Source organism: Harpia harpyja, chromosome Z (genome assembly GCF_026419915.1).
Source record: "Harpia harpyja isolate bHarHar1 chromosome Z, bHarHar1 primary haplotype, whole genome shotgun sequence".
Classification (NCBI taxonomy): Eukaryota; Metazoa; Chordata; class Aves; order Accipitriformes; family Accipitridae; genus Harpia; species Harpia harpyja.
In genome coordinates, this window is record NC_068969.1 from 17,815,904 (window position 1) to 17,840,876 (window position 24,973).

The 24,973-nt window shown below is 43.6% G+C and overlaps 1 protein-coding gene across 8 annotated transcripts in view; it reads left to right on the forward strand.

Annotated features, from left to right (window-relative positions):
- Window positions 1–11,571: 11,571 nt before the first annotated feature.
- Window positions 11,572–24,973, forward strand: part of SLC25A26 (solute carrier family 25 member 26) — an 88,321-nt gene continuing 74,919 nt past the window's right edge. For 2 of the 8 annotated variants that reach the window (XM_052778119.1, XM_052778124.1), the window contains exons 1-3: window positions 11,573–11,773; window positions 13,527–13,683; window positions 15,322–15,431. In XM_052778119.1, the coding sequence (XP_052634079.1) occupies window positions 11,741–11,773; window positions 13,527–13,683; window positions 15,322–15,431 (300 nt within the window). In that variant the 5' untranslated portion in view covers window positions 11,573–11,740. Of the gene's footprint in view, window positions 11,774–11,822; window positions 12,265–12,332; window positions 12,393–13,338; window positions 13,423–13,526; window positions 13,684–15,321; window positions 15,432–24,973 lie in introns of those variants that run through there. The other 6 variants (XM_052778121.1, XM_052778123.1, XM_052778125.1 and 3 more) reach the window with 6 other exon arrangements.

The following is a 24,973-nucleotide window of genomic DNA, read 5'->3' on the forward strand; positions in this document are numbered from 1 at the left end:
CACAGTTTGAAAAGAAATTAAACTGAGAAGCAGGTGTTGCGTATGACCAGAAAAAGAAAAAGTTCAGGAAGCCTCTCTCTGTATCTTCAGATCAAGATGAACTTTGATAAACTTGGTTATTAAAAAAAAAAAAGTGCAACATTTTTCTCCCTCTTTTGACTTGCAAATTAAGCTAAACTCACATAATCAAATCTCATTGGAGTTTACTTTCAGCTGAAGAGTTCACCACAGACTTAAAAGACTAAAGCCAAGATCATAATTGCATATTGTGGACTGCCCCTGCTGCAAAAGTTTTCCTGATTTCAGAGCAAAAACCTACCTAGTAAAAAGGGGGTTTGTACTAAATGAACAGTTAGAAATGCAGAAATTGATGTTTCTCATTCAAATGCAGAAAGGATTTTGATTTGGATCCCTCCTCCCTTTGAAATGCTATTTACCGACATCAGAGTCTAATAAGGTTAATGTGTTAGATGTTCCTCCAGTGTAAATTGTATCAGTGGAAAGAATACCGCCTGAATAGAGTCCTCCAGCTCTATTCATTTGCTTTCAATGTGTCAAATTAATTTTGCCACATGGGTAATAAAAGCTGTGCTTCTGTGTATTTCTGTAAACATTGTACAATTTAGAAAGTGTTTATGATTTCTTTCAACAATGAAACTTAAACTGTGTGCAGTCCAATATCAGCGAGTAATTTCAGAAGCGACTGAGGCATGTAATTGAGTTTGTCAGTGTAATTGTATTTTGGAATAGATAGTGGTATGTTTTTTTTAGTCGTTAGTGAGTCTTGTATTTAGTGTGCTGATTAATTCTATTAGAGGAGTTAATTAGACTGAGAAGGTGGGGGTGAGAATGGATACAAATCACTTTAAAGCACTGCATTTAACTCAGAGTTGATTATTCTGTGCACAGAGAAATGCTGTCTCTCCCTATTTTGGGCTCACGTGTGTGATTAGAGCTCATCAGTGCAGCCCTGCACCTGCTGACAAGGACGGACGATGAGTATGGATGGAATTCTCTCTCCTTTCAAGTGTGAACTTCCAAATTGAGGGACTGCAGGGTACAGAGTTGACCTGACTTAACAATAATAAGCTTCTGTGCATACTCCGTAATAATAAAAATAATAATTACATTATCTGTATTTCTGGCACAGCCTCCCCATATTGTTTCCTGTAAAGAATAAAAGGCAATAAGGAATAAACAGGCACCACTTAAGGGCACCCTCTGGCTTTGCAGACTTCAGAAGAGCTTGGGCTCAAGTCTTGGCATGGGAGATTCAGATTTTCCCCTGCAAAAAGAAAAGAGACTCGGATGCTGGAGGTCTGGCAGCTGCAATATCTGCCCTGGAGGCGCTTGAGTCAGGAGGTGAATGCAGAGCTCTGTTGGCATCTCCAGGCAGGAGCCAGCCCATCTTGCCTGCAGGCAGCTGCATGGGCCCTGCCTGCACCAGAAGGGTGGATGCTCTGCAGAGGAGTTGGCTTGTCTAGAAGAGGGAGCTGAACTTGCAGCTGCATTAAAAAAGATTTGTAGATCTGACCCAGAGCCTGGGCTGGTGATAGACATGAACCATTTTTGGAGAGCATTGCTAGCCCTGGGACGGCAAATGGAGGAGGGTGGACAGACATTAATTGTCCCTACCTGTTGGCTGGGTGCTGAGCACAAAAAAGTACAGCCTTAAGAGTGGCTGTGGAGGAGCTGACGTGGCTCTTAGTCTTCTGCATCTGACCTAGCGTGGACCAACTCAGCTCAAAGTGTAGGCAGGCTGAGATCAAGCCCTTCTACACCTCTCCACCCCCACAGTGTGCCCCAAAGCACTTTTAGGTGTGAGATGGGAGGGACTGAGGAAAGGGGGGGCATGGAGAATTGAAACAGCCTCCTCTAAAGCCAAAATATGTAAATAAATATATACAAAATAGATTTTTAAGCAGCACTGTGCAATTTTTTAATCACCTGGAATATTTCCAACTAGACAAACACAAGACACTGTCAGAAGAGCATTAAAACATGCCTTGAGGCATCATTTGAGCTGGACAAAAGTCAGGTCCCTTTATAAACCAAACATCCAAAATGGGAGCTGGTGTAATTTTCTGGAAAACAGTCTCAGTCCAAATAGATGCGAAGGAAGGATACTGTCAAATGAAGCAGTGGTCAGGACTGCACAAAAACCAGGTCAACAGCCTGTACATTTTCAAGAAATTGTGATGCTGTGTCAGGGAATTGCTCCCAGGCTGCCTGGTCAGGCCATTATAGCGCTGTCAGTAAAAATGCCTCTTATCTTCCAACTCCTTCCATGTTGTGATGGGTTAACCCTGGCTGGATGCCAGGTGCCCACCAGAGCTGTTCTATCACTCCCCCTCCTTCTCAACTGGACAGGGGAGAGAAAATATAACAAAGAGCTTGTGGGTCGAGATAAGGATAGGAGAGATCACTCACCAATTACCGTCACGGGCAAAACAGACTCAGTTTGGGGAAAAATTAACTTGATTTATTACAAATCAACCGGAGTAGGGTAATGAGAAATAAAACCAAATCTCAGAACACCTTCCCTCCACCCCTCCCTTCTTCCCGGGCACAACTTCACTCCCGGATTCTCTACCACCCCCCCCCCAGCGGCACAGGGGGACGGGGATGGGGTTTACGGTCAGTTCATCACACGTTATTTTCTGCCGCTTCATCCTCCTCAGGGGGAGGACTCATCACACTCTTCCCCTGCTCCAGCGTGGGGTCCCACCCACGGGAGACAGTCCTCCACGAACTTCTCCAACGTGGGTCCTTCCCACGGGCTGCAGTTCTTCACGAACTGCTCCAGCATGGGTCCTTTCCACAGTGTGCAGTCCTTCAGGCACAGACTGCTCCAGCGTGAGCCCCCCACGGGGTCACAAGTCCTGCCAGAAAACCTGCTCTGTGGGCTCCTCTCTCCACAGATCCGCAGGTCCTGCCAGGAGCCTGCTCCAGCGCGGGGTTCCCACGGGGTCACAGCCTCCTTCGGGAACCCACCTGCTCCGGCGTGGGGTCCTCCACGGGCTGCAGGTGGATATCTGCTCCACTGTGGACCTCCATGGACTGCAGGGGGACAGCCTGCCTCACCATGGTCTTCACCACGGGCTGCAGGGGAATCTCTGCTCCGGCGCCTGGAGCATCTCCTCCCCCTCCTTCTTCACTGACCTTGGTGTCCGCAGGGTTGTTTCTCTTACATGTTCTCACTCCTCTCTCCGGCTGCCGAATACCGCCGTCCCAACTTTTTTCCTTCTTAAAAATGTTATCACAGAGGCGTTACCACTATCGCTGATTGGCTTGGCCTTGGCCGGCGGCAGGTCTGTCTTAGAGCCGGCTGGTATGGGCTCTGTCGAACACAGGGGAAGCTTCCAGCAGCTTCTTACAGAAGCCACCCCTGTAACCCCACCCGCTACCAAAACCTTGCCACACAAAACCAATACACATGTACAGATAAAGAAGCCGTGGTCAGTGCAAGGCATATTTTAATAAGATTCAGAGTGGTAACATCTGGCAAATTCACATGTCATATGCTTCTCCTTCCCCATGTACAAACAGCCTGTGTTCCCATGCTTTTGTGTTTCCCTTAGATAATGGCTTTTCTGCAACAGAATACAAATGATAGGTTATCGGCTGGGAATGGCAATGCGTTTCACGAAGGCATGATATGAAGAAATGATCAGAAACTTTCACTGTTGGGAAACTTCACGTCGGAAGCCACCTCTGATAACCCTATTGAGAGGAGAAGAGCTGGCAAGTCTCTCTCACTGCAAAACACAAGGAAAAGGAAGAGGGCCCTGGAAAGTCACAGGAGGGTGAACAAGAATTTCTTGTCATCAGCCTCCTTCTGCTGTTCCTGGGAAGGACCTCATGGCTGCCTCTCACCAAAGGGTTGTGCTCCACAATGCCAAAGAAAACACAGAAGATGTCTCGCAGCCAGGACCGAGATGAGACTGAAGTATCTCAGTAAAGATTTAGAGGTGCATGGAGGGAAAAGGCAGTGGGAGCCTCATGCAGAACAGCAGCAGCGTGGCTGCCCAGGGGTGTCATGTGCTATTGAGATAAAACATCTTTTCACAATGGCAAATCACCTCCTGACTGTCAGGCTTGGGCTTGGCTGCTGGATTCAGTGGCTATTACAGCAATGGTCCAGGGCTTTGGGTGTCTACAGATGCACATAGATACCTCTAGGGATAGTCTAAAATGCCCAAGAAGGTTAAGTCTCTGCAGTCGACAGGATTTATGAACCTGATAATGTTTAGGCACTACTGAGACTCCCAGGATCCTGTTTTATCTCACTTTTGTATCGCTGTAATCCCAGCCTCGTTTGACCTTAGCCCAACATTTAGGCCCACAATTGTTTTAGTCGCCTCTTGTGCTTGATTATAATCCAAAAATCAAGCATTGCATACAGATGGGGTTTGCACTTTGTCCAGGTTGAGGTATAATCTGTGCTGGACTGATGCTGCTGTAATGTAAGAGTTCAGCTGAGCATCCAACAGCAGTACAGGGCACCGAGTCCCTCAACACATTTATGCAGAGCTTTCCAACCCATTTCAGTGCATGGACCTCTGCAGCTTTTCCAGGTCTTGTGCTTTTAAACCTGCTATCCACAACCCCGTTTGCCTTAGTTTCTTCTGACAGACCACTCAGACACTGCTGCTTCTGGCTGAAAACCTCACACAACTGCAGCCCTGCAAAATACCCAGTCCCTGACTAACACAGATACTTTTGTCTCTTTGTCAGCAATGGCAGCATTTTGACAGCTAAAGTGATGAGCCACAGCACAGCAGCAAGGAGGAGAGCTGGATCTGCAGGGCGCTGATAGCTCAGCTGGGCAATGCCAGCCCATGGGTCCTCAGCCAGTGGAAGAGCTACATGTGTCCCCCTCAGAGACCTCAGCTTGCTGGAGACACGGTGAGTATTCTGGAAAGAGGTAGAGGAGCTTCCAAGCTGTCAAAGCCACTCACCCATACAAATAACGCTGCGTGGTTTGGGTTTTGTGAGCAGACCCCTGTGGTGTATAGACAACCTGCCGAATGGTGCTGGGTGTGGACAAAGCCCCATTCCCTGCTCTTCTGGAGCTGCTGTTTCACTTCCTTCTGGGGCATCGCTGTGGGTTTGACTTGTAATCGGTGACTCAGTTACTGGAAAATGGAAAAGGAAGACTGAAGTTAGGCAGCCTTCCTCCCTCACTGCTGACCTCCTCCTTAGGGACAGGGCAGCACACACACCCTGTCTCTGTTTTAGATTTAGGAATGGGACTCTCCATGGAGCAGTCACCTCCATCCACTCCACTGCTGTCCCTGGCCCTGCAGAGGGGGAAAATGAAGCAGGACTTCACGTGGTCTTAGAGGACATAGGCAGCAGGGTGGAGTGGTGGCAAAAAGGGGTGTGCAGGAGTTTTGGGGCAGGCAACATGTGGCGCAGCAGCTAGTCTTTATGAGTCTGTACTCCCTTCAGCCCTCTGCTCCCTGTCCCTGTGCTGTCATCCATGTACTTTGGTTTCTTTGTCCTTCTCTGAGTCACCAGAACAGTTTGAGTTTCTTTGAATTAAAGGATACTAAAAATGAATTATATCAAGTACACAGCGCCAAACACACAGTACTTTTTTTTTAAAGCAAACAGTATTATTTTTACAGTTTACATTTAAAAAATAGCTGTAGTTTACATGCCGAAGTTCAGCTGTTCAAATGAACCCTTAAGCTCCTTTCTTCAGTGGCATCTCCCAGTAGGTGGATTGTTTCAGCTGCTGTGGCTGCTCTATATGTCACTGCAAGCACTTCCCATCAGCCGTGATCCCTGGGAGTCGGAGAAGGAATTTAGCTGATAAAAACTCTGAGCTAAGCAAACAGCTGGCAATGAACTAATTTTCTAAAATATTGCTCCTTGTCTGTACAGAAACAATTGCAATTTATTTCTGCCAGGAGGCTGACGGAGCTGAGCAGTGGAGGTGAGAGTCATCCTTGAGCCGGAGTCACACGCCTCTCCCAGGAGCCAGGGCCACCATCGCCACAGGGCACTGCTGGGCCACGGCATCCGGATGGAGGATCCATCCATCCCCATGGAACAGGGAGGCGTCAATGTCCAGCTCTCCAAAAACATGAAATTCAAGGAAATCCAATTTTAATTGAGTCTTTCCTTACAAAGGTCCAGCAAAATAGCCTGAGGGGTCATGCTGGGCCTCCACCAGGATGGCCTTGGTCTCCTGCTGGTCCATACTGTTTGGAAGGGGAGGGACAGTGGGTCCAGCACTAATGTTGCACCCACTCCTTCTCCTAGGAGGGGACAACCCACCCCATGTTCCATTAACACTGGCTACAGCCTTTGGAGGAGACCAGGTCTGTTAATCCTCTTTTTTAAACAGAGGAAGGCACTAAATCACCAGAATGACTCAAGCAATTTGGTGGCTGAAGGAACCCAGTGTCCTGGTTCCAGCCGCTCTGCGGGAGTGTCAGGGGTGCTCCTCTGGGACCACTTGGAAATGCACAACTGTCTGGGCAGCTTAGGGCCATTCTGTTGCAAACTTTTTCTTAACTGCTTCGTGAGTCAACTAAGTCATTGCATCAGCCCACAAAATGAGCTGAGAACAGATGTGAGTGATTCCAGTGTCAGGGGTTTGGACTATAACCACAAATGCAGGCATAATTAAGATTTTCCTCCATTTCTCTTATGTGCTAAATGGAAATATTAGATTAACTCAGCTGTGTTGTAAGACTAACTGCAGAGAGTCTCTGGAAGATGTGTTCACATGGAAAAGGTCACTATGTTGCCACTGGATCGTTATTTCACTTACTTTACCCAGTAGTTAAAATGCATGTTTTCTGTCTTTCCCAGACCATTCATCTTCAATTGTCCAGGCAGCCAATAAGGCAGAATAAATGAGGATCATCAGAAAGTTGTACAGTTTAAGGCTTTCTTTCATTATGCAAAATCTATATCTTCATTAATCACTTTTTTTCTTAATGAATTTGGGGACTAGTGTTTCTGCTGTTAAGTACTCAAAGGAGTTATTAAATTTCTGGCTGTCTGGTTCCTCCATCTGTTTCCATAAAAATTTACAGTAATTAGTATTTCAGCAAAATTTCTAAAAACTGCCAGATTTCTTAAGAAAAGGGAACGCTACTGTAAGTGTGAGGGGGGGCTTATGGTGTCTGAGTGGCAAAAAAATGATCTAAAATCCACATTAAACCAGCTTTCCCTGTAGTTTGCAGGAGGGTTAAGGCAGCAAAAGGGAGACTGACAAAATGAGGAGAGGCTGGAAAAACTGCTGCCTGTCCAGGTCCAGCTGTCCACTGCTGGCTAAATATGAGGATAATATTTAATTAATTTTCATTTTTCTGAAGGAGGCAGCTCCAGAAGCACGTGCAACAGCCAGAGAAGTGGGTATAGGTCTATAGCACAGCTACTGAGCATGCTGAGGGGCTATGGGGCACCAGGCAATGGGGTGGCTCGTACTGGGGCTAAGTACTGGGCAACGGACTCTGCTTCCTTGCGCAAGAGTCCCTGCCCATTTGGTGTCAGGGGGCCTCTCAGATTTTACTACGCTGAAGCTGTGGCCAAGAGCATTGCTGACCTATCCCTGGCAGAAAAAAACTGCAGAATATAAGCCTGTGCTTCTGCAAGAGTATGGCAGGAACCCTTGCCTTGGTGTGTGCACGTCAGGTGTTTAAGGAGGCTGGTGACAACGCTGTCTCCTGGAGAAGGACCAGTGTCACACCTTTCCGGTGTATGGAGCCATGCCGCCCTCCTACATATTGACGGAATCTCAGGGAAGGACCTGTGCTCCGCACTAGTTTCACAGTTCTGTGGCTGTTTGTAATAAAATGGGACAAACAAGATTTTCATGGCCAAAGGGTTATGTTTTGTTCCTAGTCTTTCAATTAACAGGCTCTCTCTGCTACGATGTGTTCCTGTGGTGCATCACAGCCTCTTGGGTGCCATATGTGGCCATATCATTGAAATTCCCCCTTCAGATGGCCTCCCTGGCCCCATTATGTACCTGCTTCATATCAAATTAAAGGGATTCCTGAGTCTTTATTTTCACTATATTTTTGCCAGGATAAATTTTTGCAGCTGATAAATTTCCATCTGCTTTTAAGAACAGTGGGACAAGCCCAGTTTCTCAGGAAGGAAGAGTTGCAGGGTGTTGTCCGAGCTGAACCAAAAATGACAATCCAAAAGGGGCTGACTGACTGGAAGGGGTTGGCTCTGACGTGCCTGAATTGCCCAGGAGAAAGATAATAAACAGAATGAGGAAAGCAATTGCTTTAATAAATAAACTGGAACATGTGTGCGACTGATACCGCCAGGGGCTGATATATGCCAAGAAGTCTGCTTTTAACATCTGCTCTTCAGCAGCCTTAATATGTTATGACCAGATCAATATATCTTCTGCTGCTGGTGTCAGACATCCTACAGCAGCTAGAGACTGGGTGAGGAAATACACACAAAAAACCATAGAGACGTGCATAAATATGCACAAATATACACATACAGGCATTTTTGTACACGTGCATTGTTGTACCAGTGGAAGGACTAATAATGTGAAATCGATTCAAAATGGTGCTTAAGTAGCCCTGACAAAGAGGACCCATCAGTGGCCGATATTCGTTCCCTATGATCTCTCTTTTTTGCAGAGTATAAGCTAGAGGATTACTATGCTGTTGGCAGCTCACATCCCACTCAGTGCATCCATAGATGCAATATGTTCTTTATCAGACTGTAATTAAAAAGCTTTTCATCTCTTGCCAAGGCTTTTATGTGCTGCAAAGGCTGAAGGAAGCAGGTGAGGTGCTGTAGGCATAATGGTCATTTTTAAAAGCACTCTTACCAGCCTGCAGCCACGGGCAGGGAAGGGCAAAGAGAGGAGCAGGGAAGGAAAAAGGGGATGAAAGGAGGGGCTGAGCAAAAACCCAGCGGCCACCAAGCTGCTTCAGTGCTGGCAGAGTCAGCACTGGCAGCAGCACGGACACAGCTGTCTATTCTCTCCTCTGCTACAGGGTATTGCACCCGCAGTGCCTGGGAAAAGTACCATGTGGCTGTTGCTCAGCCTCCCCAGCTTGCCCTCTAGCTCCTGAGCTTCAGCCACAGCTGAAAGCAGGCTTGGGAGAAGGTACAGGACCATGAATGAGCTAAAACCAAGGTTGAGCAAAGGTATGGGACCAGGAACATCCATCATTTAGGTGCAGTCAGACACTTTTTTTGCCTGTGTTAGGTTTTTCTGCTCAGCCCATCTTCTTCACTTGCAGTAGAGATGCTGGGGAGCACCCGCGGTGTTTTCCTACAAGGAAGAAAGGACGAGAGAAAATGGGTCTCTTTCTTCACTCAACTTATTCTGCAAGCTCAGGGGGAGTCCATTGAAGGACTTAGCACAAAGATTAATGTTTGGCCTGCGGCATTAAGCAGAACTTGTTCATTTAAGACAGGACAGTGGCTTGGAAGAATAGGAGGTTGTGACCTCTCTGATGCAGCAGCAGTTCTTCTGACAGAAGGTGATAAATAAAAGAGTCACTGCCACAGAGTGTGTCTGAAAGCTTTGCTCTGAACAATGTGAAAAATGCTTGCTATGACCCCAAGAACCTTTACATCAAGAGACCTCCTGGGCACACATGGGGAATAAGGTCTCATTTTAAGTGCTGCCATCAGTGGGTTGTATGGGGATAGCAGTAACTCTAAAAGCATGCTTCATTTACTGCAGATGTCTGACTTTTCCCTCAATATCGCTCCAAAGTACCTAATTTAATGACAGACGTGGACTTGGAAACTGAGGAACTTTCAGCTTTTGTGTTTATTTAGCCACTTACCAGAACACCAGCTGGAAATGGTAGATTTCAGATCATTTTTATTTCTGTCTAAATAGCAGGGTTCTTTCAGAATGCCAGGTACTCTGCTGGGTGTTAACTATAATAACTGCTCACAGTCCAGTCTTTGCTATATTACAGCTGAAATATGTAACTGAGGCTCCTGCTTCTTCCAGGAATCAGAATCAAAAGTGAATTAGGAATTAATTCCTAGGACAGCAAATTGGCCTGCCTTAGGCTTCAGGCACATCCCGGGCTTTGGAGAAAAGGTGGTCAGACAGCCATCCTGGGGACAGGTGTGCTAGTAATGTCAAAGAAGTCCATTTGTTTGATCATATCCTGATATGAAACCAAGAAGTGACCCTCGAGAAACACAACAAAGCCTAAACTATAACAAAGTACTGATAACCCACCAGATTACTATAAAAATCATAAGTTAGGACCAGAAAACCAAGGAGCTGCCTTAAAAATCAAAGGAGGTTGAGAAATATAATACATTCAGGTTCTTTCTATTTTTGCCTGCAGAGCTTTGAGCTTTTCACTCAAATGAAAATGAAGACTAAATGAAATGAAGACTACTCTAACATCGCCTGTCTCTGGGGACTGAGGCAGTTCAGAAAAAATACACAGCGTTGCAGCGTTGTAATAAATTCGCTGGAGGTGGCAACCGCACTTTGATGTCAATCACTATGCTGCTGCGGGCAGATGTGACAGGACAGGACAGCATGGTGCTTCCCACCTGCAAACACCCTTAGCAGTTTGATGAAGAGGAGCCAAGCTGCCTGAAGGCAGTTACTGATGCTGAGAATGTGAGGCAGTGTCGCATCCTCGGCTGCTACATCCAAACGTCACCCCAAGTGATGTGCTTGCAGCCAAGGAAATCTTGAGTTGGAGCCTGCTGATTTTCTGGTTCTGCATGCACTATACTGCTCTCCAACATTTAACCCTTCTCCCTCCCCTAGAACCCTATTTCCCATTATTTCAAGTGTGGTTTCCTGCTGGGTGAGGATTATGTGACGACTCTGTGCCAAAATCCTCTTTGCAACTTTTGAAACCGCTGCTGATTTGAATGCCCTTTGCGGAGCGGGGGAAAGGCCTCAGCGAGACACAAATGCAAAACACAACAGTGTTTCTGATGGGGTGGGAGTGAAAAATGGCATTTTCCCTTCCGGGGAGAGCCAACACACCTCCTAGGAAGAGGCAGGAGAGAAGACCCTGGCCAGGAGGCTTTATTAATTTCCCTCTGCGTTGCTCCAATCTGTTTGCAGGAACGGCCCACAGAAAGCGCAGGATGGTGACAGCAGGACCACACATTGGGTGTTTGCACTGCAAGCAGAAATAGATGAAAAACCCCTAGTGACTTCAGAAATGTTTTCCCCTCAAAATGCCTTTTTTTTTTTTTCCAGTGGACATACGATTGCTCTCCGAGCAGACCCCAGCCGCAGGTGGAAGGAACCACGCTGGCCACAGGAGCACCCACCAGCACCTCAGGGCCAATTGGGCCCAGCTGCACCTCAGGAGCAGGGGCAGCAGGAAGCGCCTCTTCCCCTCCCTTTCTGGAGCAGTACGGCTGCTAGCGTACAGCAAACCACCATCACGTAATAACTAATTAACGCCTCGTCATAGCTGACGGGTGCTTTCGCCCTTAGAGCGCTGACGCTCCAGTGCGAGGCTCCGGCCTTTTCCCGCTCTGCGGGCTGAGGGAAGGGCGAGGCTAAGGGCAGCGGCGTCGCTGCCCGCCGTGCGCATGCGCGGCACCCTCGCACAGGCGCAGTGGCGACGCGCTCCCGCCTGACCGCGGGTCAGGGGCAGCAACATGGCTGCGCCCGTGTGCACGCCCGGGGCACGGCTAGAGCGGGGGGTCTAGTCCCGTCCCGTCCCGCGGTGGTGGTGGGGGGAGCCGGTGTGTGCTGCGCCGTCTCGCCACCCCGTCTGGCCACCCCTGCATGGAGCCACGGGAGTCCTGGGCGGCCTTGGCGGTGAGTGAGCGGGACCTGGGCCTGCCCGTTGCCACGGCGACGCGACGGCCTCGGCTGCGGGGCCGTGGAGGGGCTGCGCACCGCCGAGTGTGTACTTCCCGCTGCTTTGCCCGCCCTGAGAGCTGCTTGTCGGCGTGTGCTCTCAGCAGGGTCGCAGACAAGGGGGTGAAGCCCCCAGTCTCCGTAGCTAGGAGCCTCCTTGGAAACGTCCAGCACTCGCTCTCGGTTCTGTGTGGAAAAATCACGGCCGTGGTGCCCCTGGGCTGGCGTGAGGAGAGCTGCGGGCCTGTGCCTGCTGCGGGGAGAGTTTCTCTCCCTGCCCCAAACACTGCAGGGGCAGCCGGCTGCCACATCATGGTTCAATGCATGCGAATTAGGTCCTGGTTTTGTTTGATGGAGCGAAGTTTAACGGGTATGTCCCACTCCTGGTAAAGGTTTTTCAGCTGTTTGGCTTCTGATAGTGCTACTGTTACTGCAAGGTGGGGGAGAAGGTGCGTTTTAGTTGTCTTATTATCTAAAAGTCATTAACTGTTTTCTGCAGGTGGTGTAAGCGCACAGGTATTGTCGCCCTCTGGTAGGGGCTCTATTAGCTGCTTCATGAATTTAAATGACATTTAAGGTACAGAACTTTGAAAACTAAAGAAGCAATTAGTAACTTTTAATTCATGTTTTAACAGATGGCTAGATTAAATCTGATCAATGTTATTTTGAGCAGATAAGGATTTTGATGAAAAAGAGTGAAGAAAAATCAATGCATGCAAAATAGGCGACTAGATTAAAAGAGTAATTAACTTATTGATTAAAGCTTTAGTAGTAGATAGTGAACACCTCTTTGAATCCTCTGTTGGCCCTGAAAAAAAAAAGTCAGAGTAATACACATGTAATTTATTTTCAGAGTTAAGAATCTGTGCTGCTCTTTCTTGTGCACTGTTCTATATGAGGTGGACTACAAACTATGTTTTCTGTTCTGAATAATAGTGCATCTAAATAATGTCTCACAATGGATGAATGCTAACTATTGATATGAAAACTTAAAAAAAAAGTCATCTAGAAACACAGACAATGGAAAAAGATTGAGCTGTAGTTGAAACTATTTCTTTTAGGGTTTGGTTTTAAGAATTGCTTTGGATAAAAACCTTCCCCTTTTCCTTATGACTTTGAAAACATCTTTATTTATATGATTTTTTTTTTTCTTTCCTATAGGCTTTTGTGAGCAGAGGAAAATAAAGCAGTTTTACTTCAGGCTTTGCCCAACAAAGGAAATGGGGGGGTGTGACACTTTAAATGAAGAAGTTTGCTAGAAAAATGTGAATGTGCTTTCTAGAGATGCCTACTGGGGAAGCGAAATTGCTTCTGTCTTTCCCTGATCTTATCACAGAACTTCCTAGAGGTGTTGGTTGTTCTGTACTGTGTCATCTTGATAAGTGGCATTCACTGTCTGTCTTTCACGTGTAGTGGGTAAACGTTGCATTGCTTTGCTTGTACTATTCAAAATACTGAGACTGTTTTAAAAATACCTTAAAAATGGTTTAACAGTTGTAATATCTGTTACTTTCTCTCTTTTGTTGAAGATGCCTTGTTATAGCTATAAAAGCTATTGAGGTCTGTGTAAGGCTATCAGTTTATGATTTGACTTCAGAAAGCATACGGTCAGTAGTGCTTTGGTTTAGACATGCCTCAGTTACTCACATAAGCACCACAGCTTCACCCCTATGAATATTAATGCACTTTACTCCATGGTTTTGTCTTGAAGGCTGGTGGAGTTGCTGGTGTCTGTGTTGACTTGATCCTTTTTCCCCTGGATACTGTAAAAACAAGACTGCAGAGTCCTCAAGGATTTAGGAAGGCTGGTGGTTTTCGTGGCATCTATGCTGGTGTTCCTTCCACTGCTATAGGATCCTTTCCAAATGGTAAATTTTCCTTGGATTATGCTTTGCCCTCTTTAAGTGGAAACTTACGTAGTATAGGACATTTGTGTCCGTGGCTTCCTTTCCTGCAGGTGATTGTTTGGATTCTGTAAGTCCATGTCCAGCTTTAAAGAGCAGTTTCTAGAATTGTACAGTATTGAACAAACTCTTTGAGCAAGCCTGGAATGAACGCTGCTGCATGTTTACTCTGAAAAGCAACCCTTACTCCCTGGAAGCATTCCTGGATATGTCTTATAGGCCTGTCCTGCCCCTAAGGCATTTCCAGGTGCCAAAGAGGGCTTGAGCCTTGCTTGCCCTGGACACTTTTGTCATGACCCACTCTTTCACGGCACTGGAAATTAATCAAAATTCAAAGTGCTTGGAGCGCTGGAGGTCTTTGAGCTAATTGCCCTGGGGATGCTATGACTGTCTTTTTCTCCCTGGAAACAACTACAACATTTAAAATGAGAAGACTTCAGGAATACTTTTGAAACTGAAGTGTTAAAAAAGTAAATGCTTGTAGTCCCTGCAGGGAAAAGGCATCTAAAATTCCTTATGCCTTTGTCCATTTTGTCTTTGTAGGGAGGGATAAAAAAGCAGCAAGCTGCGCTGTCAGTAGTAAATGTTATGAGAACTTTGCTGACAAATCCACTGACACCTTCAGGTGTTTGATGTCCTTCATAAGATGATATAAAAAAATTCAGTTCTTTATCTTGTCTGTTCTGTTATCTCCTCTTGAGGTGATAAACATCTTTTGATTAGCAGAAGGCAATTCACATAGCCCTTCTTTACAATTAAAATCTGTTGCCCCGCAAGACATGTCAGTTTTTTTAGGATTTACATCTTCAAAATCTGAACTGTGGTTTTATCTTTCCAACGTATGACTGAGAACTGAAATTATCTTTAGGAGAAGGAGTAACCCTTAAGGTGCAAGTGCCTTTGTAGCTGACTGTTGCAGTGAGTAAACACAGCTCATGTTGCTATGCTCAGTGTAGTTTTGTATGTTTCTTGTTCACTGGACAGGACTTTTATGAGTCCTTCAGAAGCTTGGAAGAATTTTTTTATGGAGCTAAAGTGCAAAATATTAAACTGACGATAGCTAGGAAGAAGCTCCTGAAACAGTTTTGCACATTGCAGGGTAGCAGACTCGTATCAAGTACCTTCATGATTTTTGGATTGTGTTTTTTTTTTTCCTTTCTTCTTTTCAATTAATCAACTGATTTTTTGTTTTGTTTTTTATTTTTTTTTTTCCAAAAAATAAAGGCCATGCATCCAATTCAGCCAAATGACTTCCTCTCTACCCTTCCTACCTATGAATATGGAAGACACCATTTTTTCAAAACCTACTGGACATTTCATGACTAATTAACACAACTTTCCTTATCTCAATACTAAATATGGCCTTAAGTCCTGACACCTTTGATATTAATGGGAGGCTTGCCAGTGATAGCGAGGAGCATGAACTTCTGAAGGAATTATCCCACAGATTGTGTTGATACTGTTTGTAGCATTTTGGTGCAAACATAGCCTGTTTTCAACTACAGGTGCAGAATAATAGGTGACAATCTACCTTTAAGTATTTTTGTGCTAGTTCTGTGATGGAGGAACATTTAAATGACTGCATGTATTCTTGAATTTCAGCTGCTGCATTTTTTATCACCTATGAGAATGTGAAATCCATGCTGCACCATGGCTCTACCTCTTACTTGACTCCAGCAACACATATGGTGGCTGCCTCCCTTGGGGAAGTGGTAAGAAAGAAGTTCATATATTGTGTGTCTGTGGGAGGAGAGGAAACCATTAAATTATGAAAACTCAGATTTGGTGTCATATCTTACTTTTTGGAGTGTTGACCATCTTTGTACTTGTGACAGTTCCTACAAAAATATTGTAAGGATTGTTTCCGAGTGAATAAATGAGTTAGTAACAATTCTTAGTAGGCCTATTGGCTGATCTTGCTAATTCAGTAGATAGTGGAAGTATAGATTGTTCCAAAACATGAATACACCTTCACATTGTAGTGGTTGTGCATCAGTGTTAACATTCAAGAAAGGCTTTTACAGCCTTTCAGCTTCATGTGGGGTACTCATGGAAAGGATTTTTATTTTAAAAATAGCCATAAGACAGTGAAGTTACATATAAAGTAGGTAGGTGCCATCATCTGAAACCCATGCGCCTTGATGTGTAAGAACCAGTATTAACTAATTAATAATTATCTCCCTTTCCTTCCTTCCATGCATTCACATTCAGCCAGCACCATTTACCAAAATATTTTATTGTATTTGTAAACAGACTCACCTAGTGGATGTACAAAGTGATGTGACCTGATAGAGCAACTGGTGGCTGTGTGACTTCACTTACCACATGTGTAATGCTTTCCTGATGAAGCCTGTCTCAGTGGAAAGTGTCATGAGTAATCTAATGAAGCTTTTTCCCTTGGGATGGACATCTGTATATTTTAGTGACAGCTTTTCACATGGTCTCTCTGATAGCTGTAGCCCTTAGTTTAGTGTATTGGTTGGGTTATTGCAGGATAAAGATACATGTGAATAATGAAAATAGTTTCTATATACAAGCTTTTTGGAAACTCTTTCCCTACACTTTTTGGAAAAGTTGCTGTGTTTCTTATCATTTAAATCCATTACCTTGTTTATAGCAGGTTCTGGAGCTGCAAGTAATGGCTTGTTTTGCCTAGGTTTATACAATAACCAGAATAATTGGGACCAAATTCTGTTGAACACTTTAGATGATCATGAAGGAAGGTCACAAGAGAAGCCTCTCTTGTTTGGATGCCTAGGTTGCCCTTGCCTTGTTAACAGCATGTATTTTAACTTTGTTAACTTTGCAGAAATCAATTGTGTGCGTGGCTGGGTGTTGGTGGGTTTTTTTGTTTGTTTGTTTTATATTGTAAGTTACAAATTAAATAACATTAACTTATTGAATTTAAGTAACAAAATACCTCTCGCCCTCCTGATTTTTCCAATCTGGTATATTAAGGCTGTCTTCCAGCTTATATTGACCTCTCCTTAGAAATTTTTTTTTTTTCTTTGTGAGAAGGAAAAGTTTTCAGTCCTAAGGAAATGTCAAGGCTGTATTTGAAAGTGACTTTATATTCCAGTTTAAGATTGTAAAATTAATTTAATTGCCAACATGCAATGCCAGTATGACTGAACAACCTGTAGATCCACAGAGTTGAAAGTTTAGCTCTGGCAAGAGTTAGTATGTGACACCCCCTAACTGGAACATTCTGTCCAAATAGACTGTAGCAAGTGTTGAAAGAGAACACTTCTCAATGTGATCAAATGATGACCATTCCTGTCTGATCCAGACACAAACTTGTCTATAGGTAAATACTGAAGACACTTCATCCTAGAAGCTTCAATATTGTGTTTTTAAAAACTATTTCTGAAGTTATTTGCAAACAAAAAGAGCAAGGTTGCTTTGGGTTAGCTGAATCAAATATATTCCAGGTTCAGCAAAATCCTTCTTTCCCCAGATACTCCTCTTGTTTTTAACTCCAGAGTTGGCACAGTGCCTTGGCAGTGTTCGGGGCTGGGTGTTCAGCTGTGAACAGCCCGTTGCTGTTCCTGCCAGCGCTGTCCACCTCCTTTCTCCTGCTTTTGTCACACTGGGAGTTTCCTGGCACTGCAGGGATGAAATGGGGTGTGAATTGCTGTGTCTCCACAAGTTTGGGGGAGGGAAACGGCCTGTATGAAACTAGCTTTTCTGGCGCTTTTGCAACTTAAACTTAGCCCGTGATGTGGGGCAGAAAAATTTATTGTGTCTGTGGTTCCATATTCTGCTTGTATTAACTGAGTTTTTTAATCTCTTGTGACACTGGATTCTTCCTCTCCATTACAGGTAGCTGTGTATTTATACTCTGTGTGGTGGCTTAGCTTGCTGGTAGGTTGGTCCCAAGCCACCAGGAGTGCAGAGGGATCTATGCCATTTTAGCTTAGCACCAGGTGCGTAGCTATTATAGCAGCATAGCCTAGCTCCTTCCCATGGGAAGGAGTTCAGCTCTCCCTGCTCTCTGTGTGTTCAGCTTTGATTCCGAAGTAATTTTTATTCTTCTGTGGAAATGATACTGATTAGATTGGATGGGTCTTAGCCAGGTAACTTCATTTAATGTACCAAGCACATGAAGATAGGTGAATGCAGCACCTACTAACTGCTCTGGTAGTGGTTATAGGCAGGAGGAGATAGAAGGTGGTAGATTTAGGGCTGGGTGGGATATGTTTGTGTTGCTGCCTCAGGTGGGTTCTTTTTGATCTTGATTAGAACCTGTGCTGTCAGGTTATGACTTCTAACTTAAGGCAATGCACAGAAGTTAATTCCATGGAAATTCTCTAAAGGCTGTAAGAAATCAGCAAGAGGTTCTTACCACTATGGCAATACTTAACCCTTAAATTCCTTGTTTGCCTGATATCTCATGGAATAGCAGATCCAAGAGGTGTTTCAAGCTTCTCAAGTGCTGTTTCAGAATCAAGCAAAATGACAGTTTGGGTCATGAAGAGGTGCCAGTGCTCTGCGATAACCCATTCGTGAAAGAAATCTTTTTTTTTTCAGTGGATTTTATTTATAGTATACTTCTCTGCCTGTGAGGATTCTGTGAGAAAACTATAACTGGGCAATTTAATCATCATCAGCCAAAGAACAGTTGGCTACAGATGACTCCTTGCATGATTACAGAACCTGTTGCCTGTTTTTCCAAGGTGGTCTGTAAACTTGTGACCCTTACAACTCGGGCACTTACCGCTTTCATTTTCAGGCTGACAAATGGAGATGCAGTATAGTTACATGAGTTGCTCAGGGCTGTCTCATGTGCTTGGCTCTTGCTACTCTAAGACCAGAGAAATATATAGTGATAGCCATTGAAATGGCAATCTGACTTTATGGTGTAGAAACTGTGATGTTGTAACAGCCATTTTTCAGCTAATAAGATTCTGCTTTTTGCTAGCTTTTCTTCTCATCTTTGTGTGATGGGAAAACTAAGCTGTAAAATAATTGAGATGGGGATTTAGAGATTTGCTACAACAAACCTGTAATAAAAATAGCACAAAGCAAGATCTTCTCACATTTGTTTTATATAAAGTCTCAGCCGATCAATAGAAATATATAAACTATTCCAAATTGCATCAGGGTGAAAGTTATAATTATAGTTTTATTGATTAGTCATTAAGTTTTAATCAGGGCATAACCACTGGGACTATTATTTTGTCAGTAGTTTTTTTTAATACATACTTTTCCTCCTTTGTACACTTTAATAATTACTATGCTATAAATTGCTTTTAAATGTGAAATAATAAGCCAAAGAGTCTGTCATGTTAGGATTCCCAAGGTATCTCTTTGCATTTCCAAACTGTCTTTTCACAAAATGGAGAGATTAAGATTTAGAGCAAGAAGCTGACGTTGGATTTCTAGGTTTGCTGCTCCCTCACTGGTGAGCATAAGAGAGTCAGCTACCTTCTCATCCATCAGTAAAATGTGAGTGTGTGCTAAGCTTAAAGGTATGTTAATGCTGACTAATCTGTGTTTTGAATATGACCCAGTAAAAATAATAAAATAGGTAAAGGGAAAAAATTGCAAAAGTTGCATCAAGATATGTTAAAATAAATGGGAGAAATCAGTCAAATGTGAGGTCTTAGGTTTTTATAACAGCCACTCTTCTGTATTGTTTACAATCTGTGTAAATTCATGGGAAACAGTCCCCTGGAGTTGGTTTGGTCCAATTTCTCAGTTCCAGGCTAGGAGGCACAAAACCAAGCAGTAAAAAGGCAGTGGCTGTAGCGTGATTGTTTTTTTGTGGTGTGTTTTTTTTTTTTTTTTTTTTCTGGCAGGAGAAATACAGAAGGCTAATCTCATCTCCTGGAGTGAGATAAAGAAAAGTACATACAAAATCTGACCCTGTTAAACATAATTATTTTTTCCTATAATTGAATCTTGCTGTATAGGGACTCTGAATATCCCATAATACATGAAAAATTACTTACAAAGACACAGCCAAAACTCTAGAGGGCAGATATATGGTATATCATCTCATCTCTTCAAGGAAGAAGAAAGTTGAAGAATACATGAGTTACCGGGGGGGGAAAACCCTTATTATACCACTTGTGTAACTGAAATTTGGAGATAGGAAACACACTTACTGCATCCAGGGCTTTGGAATTTTTCATCTTGACTCTACATTGCCTTGTATGTTTAGTCTGCCTGTATCTTTACAGTGAGCTGCCAAATGTGCTTGGAAAACATGATATCATAGGGAGTGGAAAGGAAAACCAGATGTTCTAAAATTTTACTTTTAATATTCTAAGGTGGTGTACGTAACTCTGAGAAGGAGCAGTATTTTAACCTCCTAGTGCCCATTTTAAATAGTAACCAGGTGTGTCTTGCAGATCCAGAGTTAATTGTACAGCTCCAGATTGATCTGTACAGAATTTTTTATGTCAGTTTAATATGACAGTGTATACTATTAATTACAAGAAACTTTGATAAAGAGAAGTCCCCCTCTGGGCCTCCCCCACCAGCCTCCTGCAAACGTGGTTTTATGGGACAAGTTTAAGATTGTCCCAGTTTGACCGATGAGGTTTCCTTCATGAGTGCCAAAGTGGCTGGATTCAGCACAGTTAGTTTTACATCCTGCTGGCTTTTCTGTGGAGGTGAGAATAAAGTTGTTTGGATCACATTCTAGAGAAGCTAGCTGACACCAGCCTTTTCCATCTAATATTTAGATATTGTTATGGTTACGATCTGAGTGTTGCAAGATATTTAGTGAAAGTTTTGGGCTGTTGCTTGTAAATATCATGTTCATTCTTATCTTTCTGACCTTTTATTTTTGATTGGCTATTTTTGGTAATGTCTTTTTTTTTTTTTTCCTACTCTGTAGGAAAGCAAGCTACCTTGACGTTCAGCTCACTTGTGAGAAAGTGTGGGGGAGGACTGAGGACCACGATGGGAGGTAGATGTCCTGTTCTTTTGGCAGCTAGCGGTAATCACCATGCTCTGGAAGTAGATTACCAGCTGAAGTTATTGAGCTGCTTTTGTCCTTGTGTAAGTTTCCAGAGTACTTTAGGATTACAGCGCTGGAGATGTGTTGACACTGTGCAGTGCATCTCCAAGGCTGTCAGATTCCAGGTTACTTGCAGTGAAGTGGTGTGTCTACAGAGTATGCCGTAGCACCAGACAGAGAGAGTAACTGAGATCCTAAAAGCTGCCTAGTCATATTAGTGACACTGTCACTGCATTTGTTTGTCCTGTTAAAATTTTTAAGCTGATGTAGCCATGATACTTTAGGTTCCTCATCTGGCTTGTTTTCATTCTGCTTCAGTGTCTCTGTGCTGTGGTCCTTTGAGTTGTATAAAAGCTGGACAAGCTCATGGGTCTAGAAAGGTGTTTCTGGTCTGGCTGCAAGAATGCTAAAACTCGGGCTACCTACTAGGCTTTGGAGCACGGACCTCCTAGGAAAAGATGGAAACCCTGGCTGTGTTCTGAGGTCTGAATGGTTAGTTAGGGACTGCTCCCTTTGAAGATAGGCTTGGTTGTCCTTAGCAAGAAGGATTTTGGCATAGCCTCACGCTTATTTCCAAAATTTGAGAAAGGAGGGATGTTGAACCAATTTGAATTGAAACATCTGAAAGTTTGTCCCTTCACTGGGGAGAAGGGATCGTATGGTTCTACAGGGCAAGGTGAGGACAGGTATTTCAAGGTGAAATTCCAAGCTCACTTGTGTATTCCAGTGTGTTGCCACTTTAGATACTTTTGTGATAAGAGCAAAGTGTGTGGTTCATCTGTGATTAGCATCTGACCCTCAATATTAATAACTTGGGAATTTTTTTTATCTGCTGTGGAGATGTGTCGAATAGGAAAGCTTCTTAATGCAGGAATTATCTTTTGGGGAATTCAGCTAGCTTTCGCTACTAGTCCTAACTTGTTTCTTAGAAGAAGCAAGCCCAAATGCAAGTAAGTTTACAATTTACAAATCATGATTCTGTAGAATGATATTTTGAGTGTGCTTTTAATTAAAATAAAGAAGGAAAGTGCATGCTTTATATTATTTTAGGCTTTGGGTTTTTTTTCTGGAAAAAAAGCATTTTAGACATGATGGACAACATCATGTTGTCTATCTCTCTCTGTCCACAAATCAGCCCCTTTTTCCCTCTACCCTGGCAGTATCTTTTGAAACAGTTAGCTAGCTTCAGTTTAATAGAACAACAGGAATCTCCAAAAGTGTGTTGGTATGAATTCCATGAGAGTAACCGGCTAGGTCAGAGAAGAAAGTTGCTATTAATGCCTGTTCTGAGGAAAAGGCAGAAGTATGAGTCAGACAAATCCACAGAGTAGTATCATGAAAGAATCTGCAGCAGGATAATTGGTGAGGGCTTTACAGTGTTGTAAACCCTAGAAGATCAGCTTGCAGGAGCCCAATCTAACAGAGATGAAACAGCCGCTCACATCAGACATGGAGTTAAGATTTCAGCTGTTTGAAACTCCAAAACTTGCGTGTTGGAAGATGCAGCTTTTCAGTTCAACAGGTAAGTTGGACGCTCTAGAGAGAGTTGCTTCTAAATCAACAATTGTCTGCTGCAACAAAGAAGTGATTTAGTACTTACTGTGTCTAGACTTTGGGCTAATGGCTTTGAATTTTTAACTGTCCCTTTTCTAAGAAAACTAATAAATGGGCAAAACTGTTCAAAAATGAAAAACCCCATTTTCTGCTTTGCATCCTGTCTTGTCTCATCCAGTGTAGTATGGGCTGGCAGACCATAGTATTGAAAGTGGTGTCCAAAGTCTGACAGCAGTCAAAGTTTGATGGGACCTCTTCCACAGTACGTAAGCTTTTTTTGTTATTTTCATTGATCAGTGCCTGTCATTTTAGGTGTCTCTTGTGCTGTTCATATCTGGATGCATATAGGCATTGAGAAGGGGAATGTGCTGACCCTGGCAAGATGAGCAATGGTGGGGAGTGCAGCAATGTAGGTGGTCTTCTGAATTAATCATGGTGGATTTTGAAATATTCATAAATTAATCTAGGTGAGGTCAGGTCTGCAATACAGATGCTGCAGGATTTTTGCCAAATCCTTATGCAGAAGCATAGCTGAGCAGTGGTTGGAAGATGGTTGTGAAGGCGAGACTGCTGCCATTAAGAACTAGTGGAGAAGGAGCATGGTTAGAGTGGATGGAAACTGAAATTAGAGCTGCAGCTGAAAATTGGTTGTAAATAAAGATGAATGGAGGCATGAATCCACAAATGCTGCCAACAAATTCATCATACAATTAAAGGCTGAAACAGCAAATTAAGAACTGTTGAACACCTAACCAGCCACCCACACTGATCTTCTCTTGTATGCTCCATGTTAACTGCATGTATTGCCTCTTCTTCATCAGCTGCCCTTCCTAGATTGCATTGTGTTATCTACTCAATTCAGGGCTTGGAGGACATGTTACTTTGCAGTGAAGAGTAGAAGCGTGATGGTTGTCATCTCTTTTCTTTCAATCCTAGGACTGATACTCAACTGATGTAGAAATATTTGTAGCTCAGAGTGTCTATAGAGGAAAGCTGATTTGGGTTAAACAGTATAAGTGAGAAAGAAATAATTTAAAAGTATTTCCTGATGGATTTCCTGGCTTGCAATGTATTCTGCCAGAGTCAACGTTGGAACTGTCTGAGATGGTTTAAGGTAAGTTTATTCCAAAGTAAGGCTCTGTACAGGGTTTGTCAGGAATAACTATTTCTGAATAACTCCATATGTGGACAAGCCTGTAATTTTTTAAGTGAAAAGGCTGTAGGAAAGAGTAAGGGATCAATTAAAGGAAAATACTTGATAAAATACAATGTAGTTGAAATTTCCGTGTTCTGGGCCAATGTAACCCCAAGAGGCTGAGCAAATTGTAAAATACTAGTCATCTTTCAACAGGAGACTTAATGTGTTTTCAGAAAATAATGCCTGTGTTCTCTTGCCTGGAATCTCATTAACATTTGTCCTCCTGTAACACAGCCTGACCCCTGTTGGCTCCTTGGAAACAGTTTTATGCTGGATGGGATGCACCATGCTACTTTTGCTGAAAGAACAGTTTGGCTGGTGGATGTGATTAGTTTCTTAAGCCTTTTAAAATAAGTGTAACAGTCTCTCAGTGGTGGAAGGGTTGCTGGGATAGATTGGATCATGCAGACAATTCTGTAGGTTGAATTAAGGGTCTACTCTTCTTTGGCTTTAAGACTTTCTGTGTTTCAATGTGGTAGTAATTTATGATTCAAGCATCAACCAGGTTAAGGAAGATTTTTTTTTTTTCAAAAGCTATTCAGCTGTCTGATTTTTTTTGCCACTCAAGTTTAAACTAACTGCTTGTGACTGTACTGAGGAACTTCAAAATCTGTGGGACACTTAGTTTGTGCTAGAGTACAAAAGAGATGTGCATAACAGCAGGCCACTTTCAGTAAATTTTAGGTTTAGTTTTAAAAAGGAAAGAAAACTACATTGATTAAACTTTGAAAGACCAATTTAATTATGCAAAGCACACAAACTGTCAAAACATCTGCGGTGAGAAGTAGTTCTGTAAAGTGTTTAGTGTCAGCCTTGTCGGCTTCACAGACTTTCCCTGTTCTTTGCCCATTAACTGACATAATTGAGGTAACAGCTTCTCCTTGCTGCGAAGAGGACTCAGTGTGGATTTCCACTGTTCAAGGACAAAAGTTTTCCAAGGTGTATCTGATATGGCTGATGGAGAGGTAGGCAGGGAACCCACAGCAGGCGTTGTAGAATGTGTAGCTGGGCATTTGAAGAGCCACACATGGGGAAGGAAATCCGAGAGGGGCAGAAGCCCATGTTGAGAGGGCTACTGAAGTGATGGACAAGGAGCCAGCTGAGGACTTCAGGCAGCTGGGGTGAAAAGGCTCAGCCAAGATGGCCATTGTGAAGGAGGAAGTGTGTGGTGGTGCAGATGATGCTCTGGTGCAGGGAGGGAGTTCTGGAAAGCAGTAATTAGGAGCTGACTTAGGTTTGACAATGACAGGATGAAATAACACCCTGCAAAACAGCTCTGCAGATTCAAGGTGAAGTCATCTAAGGTGGAAACTTGGAGGAAGTTGAAAACATTTGTGCAGAAGCTCTGTTTTTCCACATGCTTGTGACATTCGGTCCCTGTGAATGGTCTCATCTCTGAAATAGTATGTTTTTAAGCTCTGGGAAGTGCTGAGATCTGAGGGATCTTGCTGGGTGAGATTGCTCTTTGAAGAAATGTTTCCTGCCAGCATACAGGGGAGCTGCAGTTAAATTAATGAAGGCCCTATTGTGTC